A 21,856-nucleotide genomic window follows, 5' to 3' on the forward strand; every position below is an offset into this window, starting at 1 on the left:
ATCTTATTTATCACCGGGAACATTTTTGAAGTTCAGTTACAATTCGATTAAGTTGGGATATATATAAAGGAAAAGCTTAAATTCTGTTGTAAATGTTTAATCCCCCCATTGAATGGCATATTTACCTGAATGAATGCAATTACGTCAAAATCAAATGAACAGGTTGTTGCTCTGCTTTGCTGTCAATCATCCACCAGTGAACGTGACAAAAGGTGAGAGGCGCGTGCCTAACGTTGTTATACTTCCTATCCATACCCACCATTGGCCGAATGTCGCGCGGCCCTTCAAGCTCCGCCCCTCGGGTTACGTCCCGCAGCGACGTCAATCTCAGGTTTGTGAGGTTGCACAGCTTCATCTGCAGAAGTTCTCAGAAGAACCCACTGATGGGCAGATGGAAGACTCCCAGGCGCCTTCCAGCTCCTCAGGTAGGGCCAAAACCGCTCTGAGGCAGCCGAGCACGGAGGAAACGGGCAACAGTAAGAAGGAGCCACTGACTGTAATATTTGGTTTAATGTAAAAACTGCCATGTGTTTCAGGAATTTAGACCTCCTATTAACGTTGGTCTCTGTTTTGTGTGTCCATCATGTGTTTGTTGTTGCCTTTATTGATCATTAAACCTTTAACCCTTTTAAAAGCTCCTTTTTAATTATGTAGAAAAGCACCAGATGTTTGTCATTTTGGGGATTATTGAGGTCAGTTCCTGAACAAATACATGTTTTTGTTTTTAGTTTTCTTGTACTGAGATAATTTGAAGGGAGGTTTACCAAACATGTCTGTCATCTTTCACTCCAATGAGCTCTCAAACGCGTGAATTAGCCTCACTAAGCATCTCCAGGAGAGATGAAACGGGACGAATAAACTCTGGTTGTTAGGCAGCCGTCTGTGTCGCCCAAGACTCTGTTTCTACTTTAACATGTTGGCAGGATGTCGTTTCGTCTAATGGAACTCGGCGGTGTTCCGATCAGACGCGGGCCATGAGCATTTGGGTGTTGTGGAATTTCTCATGGAGCTCTAAGTGATCCTTGCCGACTAATGTAAGTTGTGTTGAGGGCTGTCGGGCGCACAGGAGGCCGTCGTGTAATGGAAACACTGATGCATAACTGCAGCTTGTGTGTTAATGTGATGAATGCTGTTTATTCCATCGGCGCGTGGCACCACGCTGCACTTAGACCACATCTCCTCATCAGCTGCTGACACTCCAGAAAACTCCTGCTTTTATTGAATATGCAATCTCCTAAATGCAATCATCTCTGACATTAATGGCTGGGCGGACGACGGACGACGTCTCCTTCCGCATCCCACCGTAGATCCCCCCTTGTTAGGGAGGAATTTAGGGCTTGTTTGAATAAACGCTCGCCGCTCCAGGGACTGGCGCCCTCCCGGGGAGCGTTTCCCCGCACGGCTCTAATGGACCACGTCGCCCCGGTAACCTCGGTGCAGCTTTTTCGGCGTCGGCGTCTGGTTAAAGCTGCGATGATGTTCGCTGTTAAGAAAACACACACGGCTGATTGGATTCCACCCCCACTCAGGCCCCTCATAAAGATTCTGTTGCTGTCAGGAACTAAAATGTGCTCTTGCGGATGTTTAGTGATGTTCTGCTCTCTCCAGCCTGTCTGGAATCCCTGTTCTATGTCTTCTGTTTATGACTGCAGCCGGCTGTTTGCCCTCCAGCCTCCGCCACTCAGTAGCTTCCTATAGAGCTTTTGTTGCACTTCAAATGATTCGACTCCCAATAATTCAAACTATTCCGTTCTCTGTGGGTCATTTCTCTCGGTTCGGTCCAAACGTCTGTGATCCGGATGATGCTGTGCGACTGTAGGACCGTTTCATCTGTCCTCGCCCCTGTTGGAGCGTTGGAGCGGCACCTCCTCTGCAGCCACGGGACCTGCTCCTCTCCATCCCACCATCAGCCTGTCTCCGTCCTGCACCTCCTTCCTCACCAGAAGTTTGCCATCAGAATCCTCGGGCAGTTCTGGTGAGTTTGTGGGCGCGGTTGTCAACGCAGATTCATCCATCCCATCTGTTGACTTATCGATGGTCGCCTCATGTGTACAGACACGCAGAGCCAATTGCTTCAGTGATTATAGACAATAGCTGCCCCACAGAGGGCGATAACGAGGCGGTCGATGGGGTCCGTCCCTTAAATGATTAGTCGACAGACAAATAAGTGAAAAAGCAACTTCTTGTTCATTTTCTCGCCTGAGGAAATGTCAAAACAATCTTTAAAGACTCATGCAAGGATGATGGCTCATATAAAACAATGGAGACATTTTTTTTCCTTAAGGGGAGATAAATCTATTTGCCCGTGTTGTGCTAGATTGTGCTGTTCCGCTTGTTCGCCACAAGGTGGCGGTGTTTCCCCGCGCCAGCAGCGCCCCCCCTGCGCCGCTATCATCTGACCTACATCTCCAAACACACAGGCAGAGATGGAGGAGGTGTATTTCTAAATGCGACTGGCTTTAGAAGCTCTACTTATTTATTCATCTGCCCATTAGAGGAGACACCAGCGTGAGAAGGTTTTTTTTATTTTTGCGGGTGGGTTGGCACAAACAACTGTCAATAATAATCAGAACAGTGGGAGGAGGACAGGTGTCCTGGGCAGCAGGAAGGCAGATGGTGCTTGAATCTGTGTCAGATGCCAGACAGCTCCTCAGAATACTAGCACAGACTGGCGCCGACGCACAAAAAGTAGACCCAAACAACAAATGCCGTGAGAAAATGAGCGCGGCAGAAGTCTGCTGGTCTGATCTTGAGTTGACCCCAATGACCTTGCAGACCAACCACCCAGGTAAACACTGCACCAGCCGCACCACTGTCTGCTGGATGTAATTCCGCCGGTCATTCTGCACCTCGCTCAGTGCTGACGTGCACATCTGCCACCGTGCACAGTTGTTACAACTGACACAACATTTATTGTGAGGAGGGCTCTCCCTGCTGTCAGCACCAGCCTTTTACGACCGTATCGATTTGTTTTCCTTTACAGTTTTCACCCCGTGGGGACAAATAGCTAAACCCGAAAAAATCCACTTTACTTTCTCATTGCGAACACTCGTTCCTGTCTGTTGGTCGCTGTCATCGGAGCTTTAATGGTGATTTGTGCGTAAAATCTGCAGGATCACATTTATTTCTTCCTGCAGTAGCAGATGACTCGCCTCAGCCTTTATTCCGGGACGGTAAGAAGATCCAGTATTAATTTCCGGGGGGGGGGAAAGGGTTTCAAATGTGAAATGATTCTGACCTCAAAAAGCCATTACGTAATGACTGGGGGTAATTTTTATTCCCGAAGACCCCTCCGTTTGTTGCCCCGGGGTAAAATAAAGATTGATGAGCAGATCAATATGCGTCCTTGTCGGTCCATTCCAGAGCTGCCTCCCTGGTCATTTCCCGCAGCTCATTTCGGGGACGTTAAATCGGGTACGTGGGGGGGGGGGGGGCGTGTCCATTTTCGGACCGCCCCCATTGCCCGTCACCATGACAACAGCCGTGGACGATGGGGAGCGGAGGAGGGAGGCGGGGTGGCCTGCGGAGCGGAGACAGGTGTTGCTTCGCTTTGCGCATCGGCCGCGAGTCGTTGGGCAGGATGGGAGCTGAGAGGACACCTACGCACCCGCACCGTAGTTTCTCCCCCCGCGCCCCGCACTTTGGCTTTCTCACGCACGCGACTCGACTGGAGGCTAACTGAACGTCGCAATGGTGCACCACTCGGGCTCCATCCAGTCCTTCAAGCAGCAGAAAGGTTGGTGCTCGTTTGAAAGTGCGGCGGGGCGGCGCGTCGTGCGCGGCCACTTTCGGAAGCGGTGAAAGAGTTTGCGGCGCGACGCGGTTGTCGCTGCGATGGAGATGCTCGTCGCAGCCTCTTCCTCAGCCCTGTCAGGAACCCACGCGCTCCACGCGCGTTGACGCGTGTTGCTCCGCGTTGACGCGGTTCTGACAGCAGAAACGGGTCATTTATTCCGTCCGCTCGTCCTGCTTTTCCACGGTGGGAGATGTTTCCACACCATCCTGCTGTCTTGGAGAAATTGTTTCATGTCTTCCAATCTAAAGATGAGAAGAGTAGCTAATCCTAACTGGGTGAAGCAGGTGGATGTGAGCACTGTCTCCTTTAACACCAGCAAACTACTGAAAACCAGACATGATCGTGCTCTTTGACCTTTTCCTGTCATTTATTTTGTCGGGGGGATAAAATGGGCTGTAGACTCACTTCCTTTAGGTCCGTCAGTGAACCCAGCTGGACTGGAGTCCTGCGCCGTGTATTGATTTTCAGACCTTCAGAGGTTAGTTAAATGAACATCAGTGTGTCTTTGTTGTCTAACTAAGCCTTAGTTGCCTCCCCTGCTGTTGGTGGTGAGGATGAAAGAGGCCGCAGCTCATTTCTCCTCCTCTGTCTTAACAGTGGAAAACCAGCGTGTCCTAAACTGGAAGCTCAGGGTATCAGATTATCTGTTGTGCTGCATCAAATCTGTTGAAAGGCTTGTGCCACGGTCGCCGCCGCCCTCCGAGGCCGTTAAAAGCTGCTGAAGTGCTTGTTGGAGGCTGAGAGGAGCTCAGTGTTCTATGTCCAGATGGGCCGAAGCGCCTGTGGGTTCAGGAAACATCACTGCTGTTCAAAACCTCGAGCGGCTCCGGATGTGACGTCTCCACCGGCCGTGGACACGCCGCCGCCGCCGCCGCCGCCGCCGCAAAGGTTACGCAAAACACGGCTGCGGCAACTGGACGCTAAAGTCCTCAAGCACTGGCGAATGTCTTTAGATGTTGTTTCCTGTGATCAAACTGCTGGCTGAAGACATTTAAATGCCTCCCGGTGGTGCAGGAGGACGTTTGTGAGCTGCAGGGAGGCTCCTGTCCTCCGATGCAGCGTCTGTGCACGTGCGGTGCGCGCATGTGTGTGCGGTTCCTGCGCAACGTGCGTTTGCGTGGAGGAGCTCTGAATTGTCCCGCGGCTCCATCAACGGCCCGTTCCCATCATGAGGCGTAGACAAGAGGCTTTGCAGAAAATCCTGTGGCCATGTGGAAATCACAAGCAATCAGGAGAGAAAGTGACGTCAAAGTGTGTGTGTGTGTGTGTGTGTGTGTTGTGTGTGTGTGTGTGTGGTGTGTGTGTGTGTGTGTGTGGTGTGTGTGTGTGGGATTGACGTTTAATCTGCTGAGATGATGCAACCCAGTGATCGTGCCAGGGTGGCGTCCCGATTGGTGGGACGGCGCCGTCCGCTCTGAGGTGCGTCCACAGTCGACCCGCCTGCACGTGAGGGCCCGTCAACAGTGTCCGACTCAAACCGGTCCCTCTTTCATCCCCGGGGATTATAATCCTCTTGTTTTATCGTGCTGAAGTGTTCGCGGCGCCACCTTGGAACATTGAGCCATGTTTAATCTGAATTTAACCACCTTTAACAGGTTCCATTTACTAATTTCTGGAGACGGTCCCAAAATTACTGGAATTTTAAATTCGCTTTTATTCTGCGCAGCTGGTCAATCGTAGCGTTAATCCTGAGCGGGATTAACCAGCGTGTTTGTCCGTTCCGGGCTACCGTAGAAACGTGGCAGAGCGGCTACGTAGCGTCTGCGGAGGGGAACCCGACAAACGTGCGTGTTGTTGCCCAGGTCAACGTTCTGTGGCGGTTTTAAAAGAATGAATTTCAGCTGCGTGCAGGATTATCTCCCGGAACACCGAGCCAGCTCGTTTCTCTGCTTTCGTGACTTTCACCGGGTCAGCAGGAAGCAGAATTTTGCCAGAAGTGCTAACGAGTCGCTGAATATTCAGCGATTTGGCTCCAAACGCTCCGTCCTCGGTTCCTTTGATACGCTGCCAGAGGGAGGATGAGACGTCGCTCCCGCTCGGAGACGTTTCCTCCAGGAGACGCTCTGGGTCTGAATGTCCGGGCTGTAGCCGTGTTCTGGACCACCTGGGTCCAGAAGGAGGTCCGGGTTTATTGTAGTATTGCAGGAACCTCCGATACGGGTCAGCGGGAGGCGACGGAGCTGTTTGAGGCGTTTTTAAAGTAAATTTTTGGATGCAGAAGATTCCAGCAGCCGAAAGTGCTGAACATGAATGAATAATTGAAAGTGTAGATTGAGGAAACATGACGTGAAAGAGCCCACTGACCTGGATTCTCTGCCTGGTTCTGCTCCTTCTGAAGGAAACCCGGAGCCAAACGTGCAGAACGGTGAAACCTTCCAATTTAAGACGAAAGAAACTGGGGGAAAACGGGCAGAAAGCTTCAAAACGTGTCCCGATGTGTGATACTGACACTGTGTGTGTGTGTGTGTGTGTGTGCCAGTTTAATCTCACATCACTGGACTTTCATGAACACACTGACCAGGGGAGATCCAAATCTGGCCGGGATCACGACCCTTCCTGGAGCCTGTCCATCGCCCCTGCAGATCATCCTCGGTGGATGTTTGCCACAACACACACACACACACACACACACACACACACACACACACACACACACACACACACACACACGGACTTCATGCACGTCAACCGAGGATTAAGTCTGATAAACCAGTTTTATTCCCTGCACAGTGAGATTAAAGACAGCATCTCATATATATATATATATATATTTCCCTTATACATTTATACAGACCCACAGTGTTCCTTCTCCGTCTCCAGGATGTTCTGCCCGGCTGCTCCTCAGCTCACAGAGTTCTAGCGCACGTGAAGCTGATGGGCAGATCAATGTTTGTGAAGCCCGTCGGCAGAGATCCGACCAGTCCTGCTCTCCAATCTCCACTGAAGCTGCACCAACTCTGGCCAATTTCTCTGGGTCTATTTTAGACACTGCGGATCCGTTGGGACCCAGACGGTCCCATTAGCTCTGATGTATCACTGCAGTCACTGGAATATGTACAGTAGCTCTCCTGGAGTCCAGGAAGTGACCAGAGCCATGGCCCGTGTGGTGGAGTCTCAGTTTTCTGTGTATTGATTAGGCAGAGGCTGGAATTCCCGAACTGGTCCATTCGCCCGTGGTGATGTGGAGGTTCAGGCTTCTGGTCCTGGGGTCCGGTTAAACCAGATCTGGAGTGAAATGTGACTGCGGACACTGGATTTATTAAGAGGGATGGAAAGAGGAGCCACAGGAGCTGAGCGCTCGTGTCCATCGAGGAGAAAATCGAATCAAGCCGGTCTTTAATGTAGTCGGGCAGCCATCAGGCGTCGATATTAAAGTCCGAAATGAAGATGACTTCAACAGATATGGACGAAATGGAGCCTATTTTGTCGATTGAAAGAGTCGAATCCGACTGAGGCGTTTTTTAAAGCGCCATTTTCCCACTTTCACGGCTTTTAGCCAGAGCGCCCAGCGTTCATTCCCTCCATATCTGCAGGGTTATGGAGAGAAAATGGCACGATGAGTGGTTCCCAGGCTCCCGGCTCTAACTGCCTCCATTCTCACTCAGCGGCAGGAAATCCCATCCTGATCCGTATCGGGGGGGGGGGGGGAGAAGAGTTATGGCGCAGCCTGCAGCGCGGATGGCCGGGGATGTACGGCGCGAATTATCAATGCAGCCGAACAGTCGGGAAGGTCACGGAGAGAATCCCTCACTGGAGGTGGAACAAAAGCCCGTTCCCATTTATTTCATGAATAAATATTCCTGCAGCAGCGGGGGGGTGGGGGGGTGGGGGGGGGGGGGATCGCCCTCTTTGCTCGACGAATGTTTTTGGCCTCTGAGCGACGATGCCGCTCCCCTCAGCATCGACGGTAATAACCTTCAGAACGACCTCTGTCGAGGAGCGAGGAGGGCGACGCCGTGACAGCGGAAGCAGAAGTTTCTGTTGGGTGCAGCTGAAGTGATTTCAGCCCTTTGGGGGGGGGGGGGGGAGGGGAGCATCCTGCTGCCCTGTGTGATTTGATGGACGGGGAGAGCAGTTTTAGTGCACTCTGGTATGAAGGACGGGCATTATCACCAGCACTCAGGCCCATCAAATGATGGAACAACTGATGAGTGAGGCGTTTATACACACACACACACACACACACACACACACACACACACACACACACACACACACACACACACACACACACACACTTTTCTTACTTACTCCCTTGTTTGTAGTAAATCTGCTGTGTGGGGGAAATAATTCAAGATAAGAGATATCAGCCGTTCCTGTGAGGATGCTTCCACCGAAGACCCAAACTGGGTGAATATGGGGGGGGGGGGGGTATTTTTGAGTAAACCAGCTAGTTTCCAGCAGCTTCAAAGAACCAGGAATGCAAAGATGAATCAGAAGAGATTGATTGTGCGCGTCAGAGGGCTTTTATGACGGCGCACTTGCAGCTGCTGATCGGCAGTATCTGAGGAGACGCTCGTAGATCGTGCATTGATTTAGGAAGCTGTTGCACTTTCATAAAGGGGGGAGTGTCCTTTCCTGCTTCCTTTTCAACCAGCTCGTCAATCGGCCGACAAGTAACGCGCCGTAGCGTCACGCCTCACTCGCCTCCTGGGCCTCCTCCCTGTCATCTAGCTTTGATTTTGGGAAGATTTAACGTCAAGTATGTCGCAGAAATTAGTTTAAGGCTTAAAATCGAACATTTCCAAGCTTCTTTTTGTATTTTCTTGTCCCCCTGGAACCCAGGCATGCACACCAGCATCAGCGAGATCCTGAAGGAGAAGAGCCTGAAGCCGTCTCGCCGCAGCCTGCCCTGCCTGGTCCAGAGTCAGACCCATCCCATCAACCTCAACCACTTCCTGTCTGTGCCTCTGAACCCGGCGCCCAAGCCCGAAGCGGACGGACTGAGTCAGAGCGTCAGCACCTCCTGCAGCCTCCTTCCTCCTCACACCGGTCAGTGACAATTTTAGCTTCTCTGTGCTGCAAAGCGTTAATTTTAGGTCCTCCTATGTCACCAGCCTCGGTGTCATATAGAAGCAGCTAAGATGCACACATGCAGAATGACTTGATCAGCACATTAAATGGTCCGATATCTGCAGCGGATTTATACAGAATGGTATTTGTTTTAAATGTTTTTCTTTATATTCCTCAGTCCTATTCTCAAAAACGTTGCCGCCGTTGTGCTGCTGTTACTTTCTTTCATCCCTCCATCCATCCCTCCATCCATCCCTCCATCTCTCCATCCATCCATCCCTCCATCCATCCCTCCATCCATCCCTCCATCCATCCCTCCATCCATCCTCAGGTGAGAGGCAGGTATAAACTCCGCGTGGCCTCTCTCCTCGGCCCCTCCTCGCCATTTCCAATCTCCTCCGGTTAAACTCGCCTCTCGTGTTTTCCCTGCCGCTCATTTGCATCAACCGCTCATCACGTGCATGATGTTTCTCTCCGTCTCTGCACCATTGTTCTCAGCAGGAAAACGGAGCCGTTTGGCACATCTCAGGCGTGATTGATTGCGTTGGTTTTTTTTAAATGCCGCTGGCAGCAAAAACACGGCCACGCGTGTTTGGGGCACTTTGACGTGCAGGAATTCAGCTATTAGAATCATTCCGCCTCGTTTGGGAAGCGCTGGGCGGGCGAGGTTAGAAACCAGACGCAGTTTCAGGCTGATTAGGCGGCACAAAGTGGGCTGCTACTATTTTTGTGTAGCCGATGTTTCAGACCTGCTAAAAATAGACACCAGAGAAACAAAGCACGTTGGGAGAGTTGGAAAGAGACAGATCAGCCAGTGTGAGATCAGCCTGTCAGACCGGGACAGCAGCTGTGTCTGTCGTCTGGTATCTAATCTGCATGCAGTGGAGATAAAATGTGACCCGTTCGCGTTCCAGACTAGAGTGACACCATCGGAATTATTGAGGAATAAAAATGTAAATGAAGTAGTGGGAATATTCAGCACTGCTCTGCTTTCATGTGAATGCTCCCATTCATTTTCATCTTCCTTTGCGTAGCTCGACATCCTAAAATAGGTCATATTAATGTATTTAATGGAGCAGGGTTACCACAGGACTGAAATAATGAAGGGTTGAGTGTGCACATTACCCAAAACTGCAGGTACCTCTGGTGTGTTATGGTGTTCTGGTTGGTTCTGGGGGGGGTCTGTGTGCAGCAGAGGAAGGAGAGGATCTCTGCGTGGAGGAGCCGGAGGTGAGCTCGTGTGAACCCAGAGCAGAGGAGTCCATCCCAGCTCAAAAGCCTGTCAGCCGTGCTAAATTAGAGGCCCGCGCGGATTCTGTCCAGGTACCGCGCTGCTGTGTCGCACCCAAGCCATGGGAGGCTTTGAGCATTAGCTGCCCCAACTTTTATGCTTTCTGACCTCAGGGAAAGACTCCAGTCGGCTCCTCGGGGCTTTTTTTTCGGGATGGGAAAAAGCGTATTGACTATATCCTGGTTTATAAGAAGTCCAGCCCACAGGTGGAGAAGAGGTGCACCTTCGAGAAGAACCTGCGGGCCGAAGGTCTGATGCTGGAGAAGGAGGTACGTGCAGCGTATCTGCAGAGTGTTTAACGTTGTCTTCTGTTAAAATGTGTTGACTGTTTGCATTTTCAGCCCTCGCTAACAAACAACGACATCATGTTTGTGAAGATCCACGCTCCCTGGGACGCGCTTTGCAAGTACGCAGAGCAGATGAACATCCGCATGCCTTTCAGGTACAGCAGCAAGCTAACGTTGCAGTTTATCTCAGCGCTGGCGCTGCTCTAATGGGTTTTCCCTTCTCCTTCAAGGAAAAAATGTTACTTTACCGACTGGAAGAGCAAAACCTTGGGCAGGTAAGCAGGTTAGAGGTGCACAACTGTTTGACCTGCAGCTTTGGAACTTTGGAATTTAGATCGGAATAGCATCTTTCTTTATTTCCTGCATACTAATATGCTAACATGACAATATGACACTAATATGACCGCTTTCGGTTTTTGTGCCGGGCTGTTGCTCGCTTCCTGCAGGGATCTGTCAGGAATAATTGTGCCTGCTTTTGCCTAATGATAAAATATTCAGATGCAATTGGACGGTCGTGTGTGGGGAGGCCTCCTACACACTGAGCAGAGGAGAATCGCACAGACGGGTGTTGCCCGCCCACCTGTCCAACAAAAGGGAAAAAACTCTTTTGCTTCATCAGCTCGAACAATGGGGGCGATTATCTTTCCCTCTGAGCTACCGCAGTCTTTCACCACACGCTGCTCCCAAAGCAAATAGAATTTATCTGTGTGCTAATGGCCTGTTCCCAACACTGTAAAGTTAGCTGGCTTTGTTGGCCTCCAGATCTCCCATTTATATTCATCAGTTCACGTGAGCGGCGGTCTTCCTGAAGTAGCTTCTCCAGCACTTCCAGAGTATCTGAATGCAGCATTACTCATCTGCCCGGCTTTTATGGACCCACGTGATCTCGTACCAGGGTCACGGTTGGGCCTGGGTCCATTAATTCATGCTGAGAAGTTGCTGCTACTGAATATTGAATGAATTTGTGCACTGATTCATGGTTCCAGGAAGGTGAGTACGGCCAATGCTGCGGTAGCGTGACGTGTTGGCAGATCACAGCACCTCTTCTGCCTCCGGAGGCCGTGCGTCCCATCACGTGCAGTTTAACGTAACTCCATGAGAGGGAGCGACAGGAGAGGATAGATTACACCTCAGGTGTTGTGAGAGAAGCTGATCTGCAGCGTTAATCCCGCTTCTGTGTGTGCGCGGGCGGAAGGTTTCACCGGAGGTGTCGCCAGTTCAAAAGTTGGCTTCCCAGGAACCCCATGAAGCTGGACAAAGAGGCCTTGCCGGACCTGGAGGAGACGGACTGCTACACGGCCCCCTTCAGCAGAGCGCGCATGCACCAGTAAGAACACCACACGCACCTTCACGCATGTCGCCCTGCAACCTGGATCGTTGCTGAACCTCCGTTTCTTTCCCCCGCCTCTGTCTGTCGCTCCCTTCGCCTCCCCAGCTCTGGGTGAATGTGCAGCTCGATTATTCTCTGAAGTGTTTGTAACTCTGAGGGAGCTCGCCGGTCGTTAATCACATCCTGGCGTCTAGCGGCGTCCCCGTCTCTCTGTCGGGCCGGCGTTGTTCCGTAGCAGCTCGCTGCAGAGTGAATGGCGCTTGAATGGTCTCGTCTCTGTCCACATTGACTAACTGACCCACGACGAATGCCTGACCACGTGATCTGTTTTGCTCCAGCTTCACTATCAACAATAGAGAGACCTTCTTTTCCAATTCCACCAGAAGCCGAATCGTTCACCACGTTCTGCAGCGCACCAAGTACGAGGACGGGAAGTCAAAGATGGGTGAGGCGCCGCACCTCTTCCTCTTTCGCTGCGTCTAATGTCGATTGGAAATGTGCCGCTTTGTTGCGGTGGGAACGTGGGCCGCTGCTTTTCCCCCTCTAAACGAGCAAACGATCCCTCCCATCTCATCCCACTATCTCGTCAGGCTGCTGCCCACATTCCAGGCCGATTAAAAACTGGCCTGCGAGGCCCAGAATGGATTTCTCATGAATATTTCATCCCTGTTGACCACTCTGATACTCTCCGCTATCCAATAACGGAGATCAGCTTTGCCACAATCGTGGAAAATCCTTCTCAAATCCCGCCCGCTGTTCCCACATTTGCTCTTTATTTTTGAGGACAAAAAAAGCCAACAAAAGTCTCTCGCTGAGACGCGACCGTACAGGGAATAGTTCTGGCTCATGGCGGATGGGAGACGCTGTTGTTCTGCAGCGCCCGCCGCCGCTCCGACGTCTAACCTGCGAGCTTTAGGCCTCTAATGTGGTTACGTAATGCAGTAAGCCCTCAGATTCATCTCCCACCTCTGACAGTGCCTGGAACCTTAATTTGGCTCTTGTTTTGTTCCTGCGTGTAACTAAATGTTAGCATCACGTGCTCTTTTGTTTTTGTTTTTTTTTTACCCCAGGGATCAACCGGTTGTTGGGTAACAACACGTACGAGGCTGCGTTTCCTCCTCACGAGGTGAGAAGATGCTTTCATGGCACCTAATGGCCTAACCCCCCCCCCCCCCTTTGAAAGCTCCACGGTCCTCTGTCTCATCAGGGCGGTTATAAGAGCCGACACCCAATTAAGACGCACGGCGCCCAGAACCACAGGCACCTCCTGTACGAGCGCTGGGCTCGCTGGGGGATCTGGTACAAGTACCAGCCCCTTGATCTCATCAGGTAATCCCCTTTGATTCAACTATTGCAACTTTGTGGGTCGTTTTCTGTACGTGGTTGTGTTATTGACGTGTTATAACAACACAAGGTCATCTGGCGGAGACGATTCCCTCAAATTAGGTTTTTTTTCTTCTCATCTCTCCTCCCGAGGAGACTTTTCTTAGATGTTGGCTTAATTACCAGCGAGAGGGAGGTGGAGATGCAATAACTGGAGACTTTGTTCAACGTTATTCACATTCTCCTGCTGATTTTACTGCACATGAATGATAAAACGCAACACTTTATGACAAATATGTTTAAAATTTTTGGTGTTCACGGTAAAAACCCAAGCGCGGCTGCTGGCGAAAGAAACGATTATTAACCAGGAGACGCCGTCGTTGAATAATCACTTGGAAACTTCACCATTTACCCAAAGGGGCCGTTTATTAGAGCTCGTTAACTGTGTGGCTGCGTGTCTGCGAATAAATCAGTAAAAAGGCACAAAACATGGGCTTCATCGTTTATTTACTGTATAAAAAGGTGGAATACTTTATAACACAGCAATAGCGGCTGTAATTACACTCCTGCGGCGTTATTGGCTAATCCAGTAAAGCGTCGTTACGGCAGTAATTATATGGAATAAAGCGCAGCACAAAGGAAACAAATGTGGAATAATTCACCATCCTTCACACTGTCGCACTGTGTATCGTTTCCCGTTCCTCAGGTGTCCTTCTAGTAAAACTCCGTCCCTTTTCCAGTCGCTCATCCTTTGTTTCATCCGTTCCTCCCTTTGCCTCTTCTCCTCTTCCTCCCATTTCTTCTGCAGTTTCGCCTTCTCCCTCTTTCTTTGCTTCATCCGTTCCTCCCTTTGCCTCTTCTCCTCTTCCTTCCATTTCATCTGCAGTTGCGCCTTCTTCTTTCTCTTTCTTTGCTTCTTCAGCTCCGCTTTTTTCTGTTTCTTGCTCCTCTTCTGGTTTCTGTTCCTCAGCCGTTTTCTTCTCTTTTGCTCTTCCTCTTTTTGTTTGATCCTCTCCAGCTGTTCCATTTTCTTCACCTCCTCTTCGTCTCCCAGTTTCTGTATTAGGGCCTCTTCCTCCTCTTCCTCCTCCTCCTCTTCCTCCTCCTCCTTTAACACCTCCTCCGTAGGTGTCTTCACTTTCACCTCCTCCTCCTCCTCTTCCTCCTCCTCCTTTAACACCTCCTCCGTAGGTGTCTTCACTTTCACCTCCTCCTCCTCCTCTTCCTCCTCTTCCTCCTCCTCCTGTTCCTTCAACACCTCCTCTGCAGGTGTACTGGCCTCTTCCTCCTCCTCCTCCTCCTCCTCTCCTCCTCCTCCTCTCCTCCTCCTCCTCCTGTTCCTGTAACTCTACAGGTGTGTCTACCTCTTCTGGGTCCTTTAGCTCTGCTTTTGTCTCTACCTCCATTTCCTCCTCCTCCTGCTCTTCCTCCTCCTCTTGTTTCTTCACCTCTCCCACCTTCTTCTTCCTCCATTTCTTGTTCATTGCTTTCATCTTTACAAACGACCAGTAACTCTTCACCTCCTCCCGTTTCTCCGCCTCCCCTCCGTCATTGTCTTTGCATTTCTTCTTCTTTGATCTCCTGAAACGTTCCGTCATCTTTTTTGATGTCTTCTCAGGCTTCAGCCTTTTTTTACCTGCTTCTTCACGTTTGTGCTCCATCTCCTCTTTTTCAAGCCCTTTCCAGAATTTACGTAGATCATAAAACCTTTTTTCTCTTGCTTTTTTTTCCATTCTGGTCTTTATTCAAAGGTAACCAGTAGTTGCTCTGGTTAGAAGAGCTACTGATCTGCAGAACATTTAAGGTTGTCGACGTTTCAGTCAGTCAACATTATAGTTGAGGCGATTGCAAACTATATAGTACATAAATGTAACTTATATTAAGATGCCAGAGGTGTTTAACTATTATTATGAAAGATGCTGTGTAACTAATATGGTAAAAGAGCTGCTGTGACTATTATGATCAAAGAGATGTTCTGAGATCAAAGGACTTTTGTTGTGAGTGGCAAAAAAGTGAAATCCCAGCCGTGTTACCATGGCAAGTTATCCAGTTACCATGGTAACAGGGCTGGGAATTCAGTTTTTTTGCCTCTCACAACAAAAGAATAAAATGAAATGTGTGTAAATATTTACATGAACTACATCAATTTTAGTATTTGTCTATTGAAATATCCCTTTAATTATTTTTTTCCTTGCTGTATCCTGTTCGGGGTGATGGCGAGGGGCCTGGAGGCGGGAGCAGATACCTGCGTCTTTTCCTCAGTCTCATCATGCTAGCATGTTTTAGCATCGTGACGCTGCTCTTTATCAGAAGAGAAACCTACCTTTGGCTGTTTGGTCATCGCCTTGCCCAAAGGCACTTTGACAGCTGTGCTTTAGGGAGCACATTTCTTTATTGATTTATGTCCCCTTTGTCTCCCCTCTGAGTCTCCGAGCTGCCGTGACAGCGTCGTGCTGCTCGGTTAATGACGCTGCTTGTATTTACTGCTGGACTCTGACCCAGGAGGTACTTCGGAGAGAAGATCGGCCTGTATTTTGCGTGGCTGGGCTGGTACACCGGCATGCTGATCCCAGCGGCCCTGGTTGGCGTGTTTGTCTTCCTCTACGGCCTCTTCACCATGGATTCCAGCCAAGTCAGGTCAGTTTCAAACCACGCCGCCGATGCTCCGACGGAAGGTGCGGCTCATCGCTCCGGCTCGTTCTCTCCCCAGTAAAGAGATCTGCGAAGCCAACACGACCATCATGTGTCCCATGTGCGAGGACACGTGTGAACCGTGGACGCTGAGCGACAGCTGCGTCTATGCAAAGGTGCGTGCGCCTCTGCGGTCATGGACTAAACATGCAACACACTAGTGATTCTTAATTACAGATGAGATGCAGAGCACACAATTTATGGCTCTACTGAGAATATTTAATTATTCGGTTGTTCAGATGATGGGATTTCCCTCCATTTTGAGATTAAAGGTTGATGCTGATGGGGGGTCATGTGACCTGCAGAGGCCTGAAAAAGCTTCAAACTTAAACCATAATTCTGTCCTGACTACATCATTTGTAGGACACAAGTGCCTGCTATCAGGCAAATGACGGTTTTGGAACATTAACGTTAACAACGCTCTATAAACCAGCTAACTGCCCCCACGAATCACACGTCCTTCCAGCGGTCGTCGGAATCCTCCTTTCATCAAAGGAGGCGAATGAACTGTTTAAATAAAATGCTGCTCCGTAAACGTCGTTGCCGTCCTGGTGCTGCCGCTGCCGCCTGACTGCAGTTTTTACTTGTATGTTTGCAGGTGACCTATCTGTTCGATAACGGCGGCACCGTGTTCTTTGCCATCTTCATGGCTATATGGGGTAGGTTTTCTCTGCCTCTTCCCTTTTTCTGAGCTTGCTGAAACCTCCCAGGAATTCAGCTCTGTTTAGACAACACTCTGGCTCGCACTCTCGGCCCGACTCGGCTAAACACATTACGAGAACCCAACATAACAAACACTCTGCAGCACAAACACCAGTGAGCTCCACTCCACGAAACACTTGTCTGCATAAATCCACTTCCCGTCCTGGTGTAATTAGATAATTACAGGTAATAAAAACATTTCCCCTCAGAGGCGGCCTGGATCATGTTGTCACTGTTGCGGGCTTGTATAGCAGCGATGGTTCCGACGGTATCTGACACCTGGACCACAGGGAACACTCACTGTCCTCAGCTCAGGTGAACTGAAGCCCAGCAAAGCCCGGCTGGCCTCGTTCTGAATCCTCCATTAAAGCTTTTGGGCAAAGAGCTGGGGAACTTTGACGGCTGCCATGTTGTAGCGCGCACAAGTGTGAGATAGAAATGTAGAGTTGTTTATCCCAAGGGGCTGAATGTAGGCAACATTTGCCTCTCCTCCAGCCAAAGTGGGTCAGACTATATTAAACTGCGCCAAAAGTTGTTGGTGTTCTGCTGCTTTTCAGGGCTGCGGATCCCAAATGTGGAATGTTTAGTAGATCGAAACACAAAGTTTACAGAGCAGCAACTCACAAAAAAGGAGGGTGGGGGATTATGTTTGATGGAATAAAATACAGGGACAAAAATAACATTTGTGTCAGATGAAAAGTGAGATTCCTTCTCGCCATTGTTCATTGGCTCTGTATATTTAATCAGTGCATTGTGGGAAGTGTGAAAGGCCCCCTGCTGATCTGTCCTCACTCAACTGCAGTGCATGAAAATTTTGACAGGAATAGATTACGATCGGGGATTTTCTGCTCCAACACAGCGCGGTACAAAGGAAACGAAGCTCCCCTGATTGAATTCTGCACCAGTTTTGAAGCCTTTGAGCAGAAAATTGATCCTTTCAGCAGGCAACAGTCTGCCATTTCAGATAAGTCCTCCATATATTTAAAAAGAAGGCTGAAAGCATCCTCAGGCGCGGCGCTGCTGGACCTGCGTTTCACCGCCTGGCTGTGGCGTGGCCTTCGCCGCCGCTGCGATCAATAACAATTCATATTCCATATCTACTTTGCAGCCACGGTATTCCTGGAGTTCTGGAAAAGAAGGAGAGCCGAACTGACCTATGACTGGGATCTCATTGATTGGGAGGAGGAAGAGGTATGTCCTCAATATCAATATCAATATCAATCGATCACTTCACAGTTTTATTGTGCAGGCAAGTGAGATCTATTCACTAAATGTGACTTACTCCATATGGTGGTGGTGGTGGGGGGGGGGGGTGCTTCATTGTGGTGTACAATAATTCACTACTGGAATGTGCTTTTCAAACAAGGAGGAGCTGAGGCCTCAGTTTGAAGCCAAGTACTCCAGACGGGAGCGAGTCAACCCCATTTCTGGAAAGCCTGAGCCTTTCCAGCCCTTCTCAGACAAACTCAGTCGGCTCATGGTGTCTGTGTCTGGAATTTTCTTCATGGTAATCCCTTTCATAGTTGAATAATCTGTCCTTTCGGGATTTACGCGTTCACCGTTATTCCGCAGGCCATCTTTGAAAAGTCAGCAGCGGGGAAACGTCGCCCCCTGGCGGGTGTAAATTGTAACGAACCGCTGGATTTGGCCCGTGTTTTGTTTTTTAGGTTAAAGCTTATATGAGAATGATCGATGTTTCTCAGAACATGTGTGTCTTAATGGAGATTTTCCCATTAAGGTCTCATTTCTCTCCCTCCGTTATGTCTGTTTAGATTTCCCTCGTCCTGACCGCCGTGTTTGCCGTGGTGGTTTTCCGTCTCATTGCAATGGAGAAGTTTGCCTCCATCAACTTGTATTTTGTGAAGAAGAACTGGCAGTTTGCCACCTCTGGCACTGGCGTCTGCATCAATTTCATGATCATCATGTCCCTCAATGTGGTAGGTCCCCGCAGAAGCCTCATCACTCACGAGCGCCATCAAACCAATGGCTCATTATGGAATGTTGTTCCTCTGACATTCCCCTCGCTCCTCCTCTCCCACTTTGATGATTATGAGTTTTATCCTCTTGCCAGGTGTATGAAAAGGTGGCCTATCTGCTGACAAATTTGGGTGAGCACTGTGCACGTGGCGCGTGCATTCATGCCTTCGTTATCTCTTATATTCCAGATGGTTGGCAGGCATTTCTATTCTTGCTCGTCCACCTCCCAACCCCCGTTTCTGTCCCCTTCAGAGCACCCACGGACGGAGTCTGAGTGGGAGAACAGCTTCGCGCTGAAGATGTTCCTCTTCCAGTTTGTCAATCTGAACAGCTCCACGTTTTACATCGCCTTTTTTCTGGGAAGGTAGGCCCGCTGCCAGAAACGATGCACCTTTCAAGCTCCCCCTGACTTCACCGCCAAGTATTCCTCCTTGTTTTTCGCTGACCTCGGCTTCCAGAATCGACAACATTCCGTCCTGACGGGTGTCGTCATTGACACTTTTTTTTTTCTTTTTCTAAAGCTAAAAGATCTCAAACTGAATTTCTGCTGATCCGTTCAGGTTTGCCGGCAGACCCGGAAAGTACAATAAACTCTTTGATCGATGGAGACTGGAAGAGGTTAGTACAGCCGACGTTCCCATAATGAAGTGATGATTTCCTTCTGTTTCTGTTTACACTTGGAATCATCAAGTCATCCATCTTTCTAAGTTCTCTCCACTGCAGACTGTTCACACACTCAAAAACGTGGTGAGAGTGTGTCTTAGGTTTATTTTCATCCAGGTTCTTTTGCTCCCAGTGTCACCCGAGTGGCTGTCTGATCGATCTGTGCCTGCAAATGGGAGTCATCATGTTCTTCAAACAAATCTGGAACAACTTCATGGAGCTCGGTTACCCGTAAGTCTCGTTATGAATTCCCAGGTTTATTCCCGTTACTGTGGCTACGGGGGATTGGCACTGCACGCCTTTTTCATACTCTAATTTGAGCGGTCGACCTATGAGTAACCACCTCCTCCTGATGGTGACGGACGCCCATTGATTACCTGACCGTCAGCCAATTATTCTACTTCTACCGTTCCAGCTTGCTGCAGAACTGGTGGTCTCGCAGGAAGATGAAGAAGGGAGGGAGCGGAGGGCAGAATATAGAAAACAAATCCCAGCTGCCACAGTGGGACCAAGACTGGAATCTCCAGCCCATGAACGCTCACGGGCTGGTGGACGAATACCTGGAAATGGGTAAAACGCCGCGTTGCCTTTTGGCACAGACCCCGTTTCTGTCCGGGAGTGTTCTGGTACGTCGTAACGCCGCCCCCTGTCGTCGTGTGTTGTGATGCGTCTCCGTCACAGTTCTCCAGTTCGGATTCACCACCATCTTCGTGGCGGCGTTCCCGCTGGCGCCCCTCCTGGCTCTGCTCAACAACATCATCGAGATTCGCCTGGACGCCTACAAGTTTGTCACTCAGTGGAGGAGACCCATGCCAGCCCGAGCCACTGACATAGGTCCAACACACACACACACACACACACCACACACACACACACACACACCTCCACAGTGTGAATTCTATTTTTAGACCAACATTACATAATGGAGGCAACATTTTCCATCCTATGGAGATGTATGCTGCCACATCTGCTGTTGTGCAGACCGCCATATGTCCTGCCCCTCCTCCCTCTCCTCCACCTCTATGTATGCCCCCCCCCCCCATTTCCCAACTGTCATATAATGATATAATGTGACCAAATGCTTCTCTGGACATGCTCCCCTGAATCTGAAAGAAAAATCCACCAAGAAAACATTTATAATCAAGCTTTTTCCGCTTTAACATACACACACTTTCCCCTTTTCCTTTAAAAAGTCAATTCTTTTTCTTTTTCTTTTCAGGTGTATGGCACGGCATTCTGGAAGGCATAGGGGTGCTGGCAGTGATCACGAACGCCTTCGTCATCGCCATCACCTCGGACTACATCCCCCGCTTCGTCTACGCCTTCAAATACGGCCCCTGTGTGGAGAACAGTGAGGATGAGTAAGGACGACTCGGACGTTTCTGCTTTAACTGTAGCGCGATGGCGGTCTGACCGTGCGCTCGTCGGCCCTCAGGTGTCTGCGAGGTTACATGAACAGCAGCCTCTCTGTGTTTGAGATGACGGCGGCCGACGGCAACCAGACCCGATACTGCAGGTACAGAGACTACAGGGCGCCGCCCTGGAGCGCCGTGCCGTACGAGTTCACCCTGCAGTTCTGGCACGTCTTAGCCGCCAGACTGGCCTTCATCATCGTATTCGAGGTCTGTTTCTTTTCTGTGTGTGTGTGTGTGTGTGTGTGTGTGTGTGTGTGTGTGTGTGTGTGTGTGTTTTGATTTAGCTCACTTTTATGTGCTGTTATTGAAAAATGAAACCTTTTAAAGTTTGGAAATTTCACTTAAACCCATAGATTAAGCTGCAAATTATATGGTAATCCAGGCAGAAAATGTCAAGTTCTTTCCCCCGACAGCACTTTTGTTCCAAGAGTGTGTGTGTGTGTGTGTGTGTGTGTGTGTGTGTGTGTGTGTGTGTTTGCTTGCTTGCTTGTTTGCAAAATGAGGCAGCGTGGAAGGTATTTCATAGCTGTTTACTGTGCCGCTCAGCACCTGGTGTTCGGGATCAAGTCCTTCATCGCGTACCTCATCCCAGACATGCCGAAGGACCTCTGCGATCGTATGAGGAGGGAAAAGTACCTGATGCAGGAGATGATGTACGAAGCCGAGCTGGAGCACTTGCAGAAGGAGCGCAAGAAAAACGGACGGCGTTATCACCACGAATGGCCTTAGCTCCTCCCCCCCACGCACCAAAGATCTCACCGCCCCGTCCAGGGTCCAGATCCTGCCTCCCAAACCTGTCAGGCCCCCAGTCCTGAGCGTCTCTGAGTCCGTGGCTCCGCCCCTTTGACCTGGACCCGCTGGCTTGCCCGCCCGTCTTCATCAAACCTGGTCTTCCTCGTCAGTACGGCATCATGGCTTCGCTGGAACATCCTGTGCAATTTTAACGTCTACTATGCAGATCAAGGGCTGCAAACCACTGTCCTCTTCTGAAACCACCTGGAATTGTGTGTGTGTGTGTGTGTGTGTGTGTGTGTGTGTGTGTGTGTGTGTGTGCTGCTAGATGCAGCTGGCAGCATTATTGTGCATTAACAGAACTCCTCTTATCTGTTTATGCTGCGGCGCTTCATTGTGTTCTTGCAAATGTGTTTCTGCTGATGTGTCTACCAAAACAACCCTCTCTCTCTCTCTCTCTCTCTCTCTCTCTCTCTCTGTCCTCTCTCTCTCTCTCTCTGTCCCTCTCTCTCTGTCCTCTCTCTCTCTCTGTCTCTCTCTGTCTCTCTCTCTGACTCTCTCTCTCTCTCTCTCTGTCTCTCTCTCTCTCTCTGTCCCTCTCTCTCTCTCTCTCTCTCCTCTCTCTGCCTCTCTCTC

General features: G+C 49.9%; 1 protein-coding gene across 4 annotated transcripts; it reads left to right on the forward strand.

The window, feature by feature from the left end:
- The first annotated feature begins 376 nt into the window (after positions 1–376).
- ano3 (anoctamin 3) lies at positions 377–21,644 on the forward strand. Of its 4 annotated transcripts, none has more exons than XM_057053210.1 (26): positions 377–425; positions 1,820–1,975; positions 8,582–8,788; positions 10,002–10,132; positions 10,214–10,369; positions 10,442–10,542; positions 10,618–10,662; positions 11,583–11,714; positions 12,056–12,162; positions 12,788–12,843; positions 12,925–13,046; positions 15,543–15,677; positions 15,751–15,847; positions 16,330–16,390; positions 17,542–17,624; positions 17,800–17,940; positions 18,206–18,370; positions 18,505–18,541; positions 18,663–18,774; positions 18,971–19,028; positions 19,207–19,304; positions 19,489–19,643; positions 19,755–19,907; positions 20,293–20,434; positions 20,509–20,695; positions 21,035–21,644. In XM_057053210.1, the coding sequence occupies exons 1-26, from the start codon at positions 392–394 to the stop codon at positions 21,215–21,217; spliced, it is 3,054 nt and encodes a 1,017-aa protein (XP_056909190.1). In that variant the 5' UTR covers positions 377–391; the 3' UTR covers positions 21,218–21,644. The 4 variants fall into 4 exon arrangements, with proteins under 4 accessions (XP_056909190.1, XP_056909192.1, XP_056909193.1 ...); XM_057053212.1 differs by having other exon boundaries at positions 12,101–12,162; XM_057053213.1 differs by lacking the exons at positions 377–425; positions 1,820–1,975 and adding an exon at positions 3,491–3,736.
- Positions 21,645–21,856: the final 212 nt, after the last annotated feature.

The sequence above is a fragment of the Takifugu flavidus genome, chromosome 13 (assembly GCF_003711565.1).
Source record: "Takifugu flavidus isolate HTHZ2018 chromosome 13, ASM371156v2, whole genome shotgun sequence".
In the NCBI taxonomy this organism is placed as follows: Eukaryota; Metazoa; Chordata; class Actinopteri; order Tetraodontiformes; family Tetraodontidae; genus Takifugu; species Takifugu flavidus.

Coding starts and splice junctions, on each gene's coding strand:
- ano3 (XM_057053210.1), top strand. CDS start 392: ATGGAAGACTCCCAGGCGCCTTCCAGCTCCTCAG. Junction 426..1,819: donor GGCGCCTTCCAGCTCCTCAG/GTAGGGCCAAAA, acceptor GTGCGACTGTAG/GACCGTTTCATCTGTCCTCG. Junction 10,663..11,582: donor AAGAGCAAAACCTTGGGCAG/GTAAGCAGGTTA, acceptor CGCGGGCGGAAG/GTTTCACCGGAGGTGTCGCC.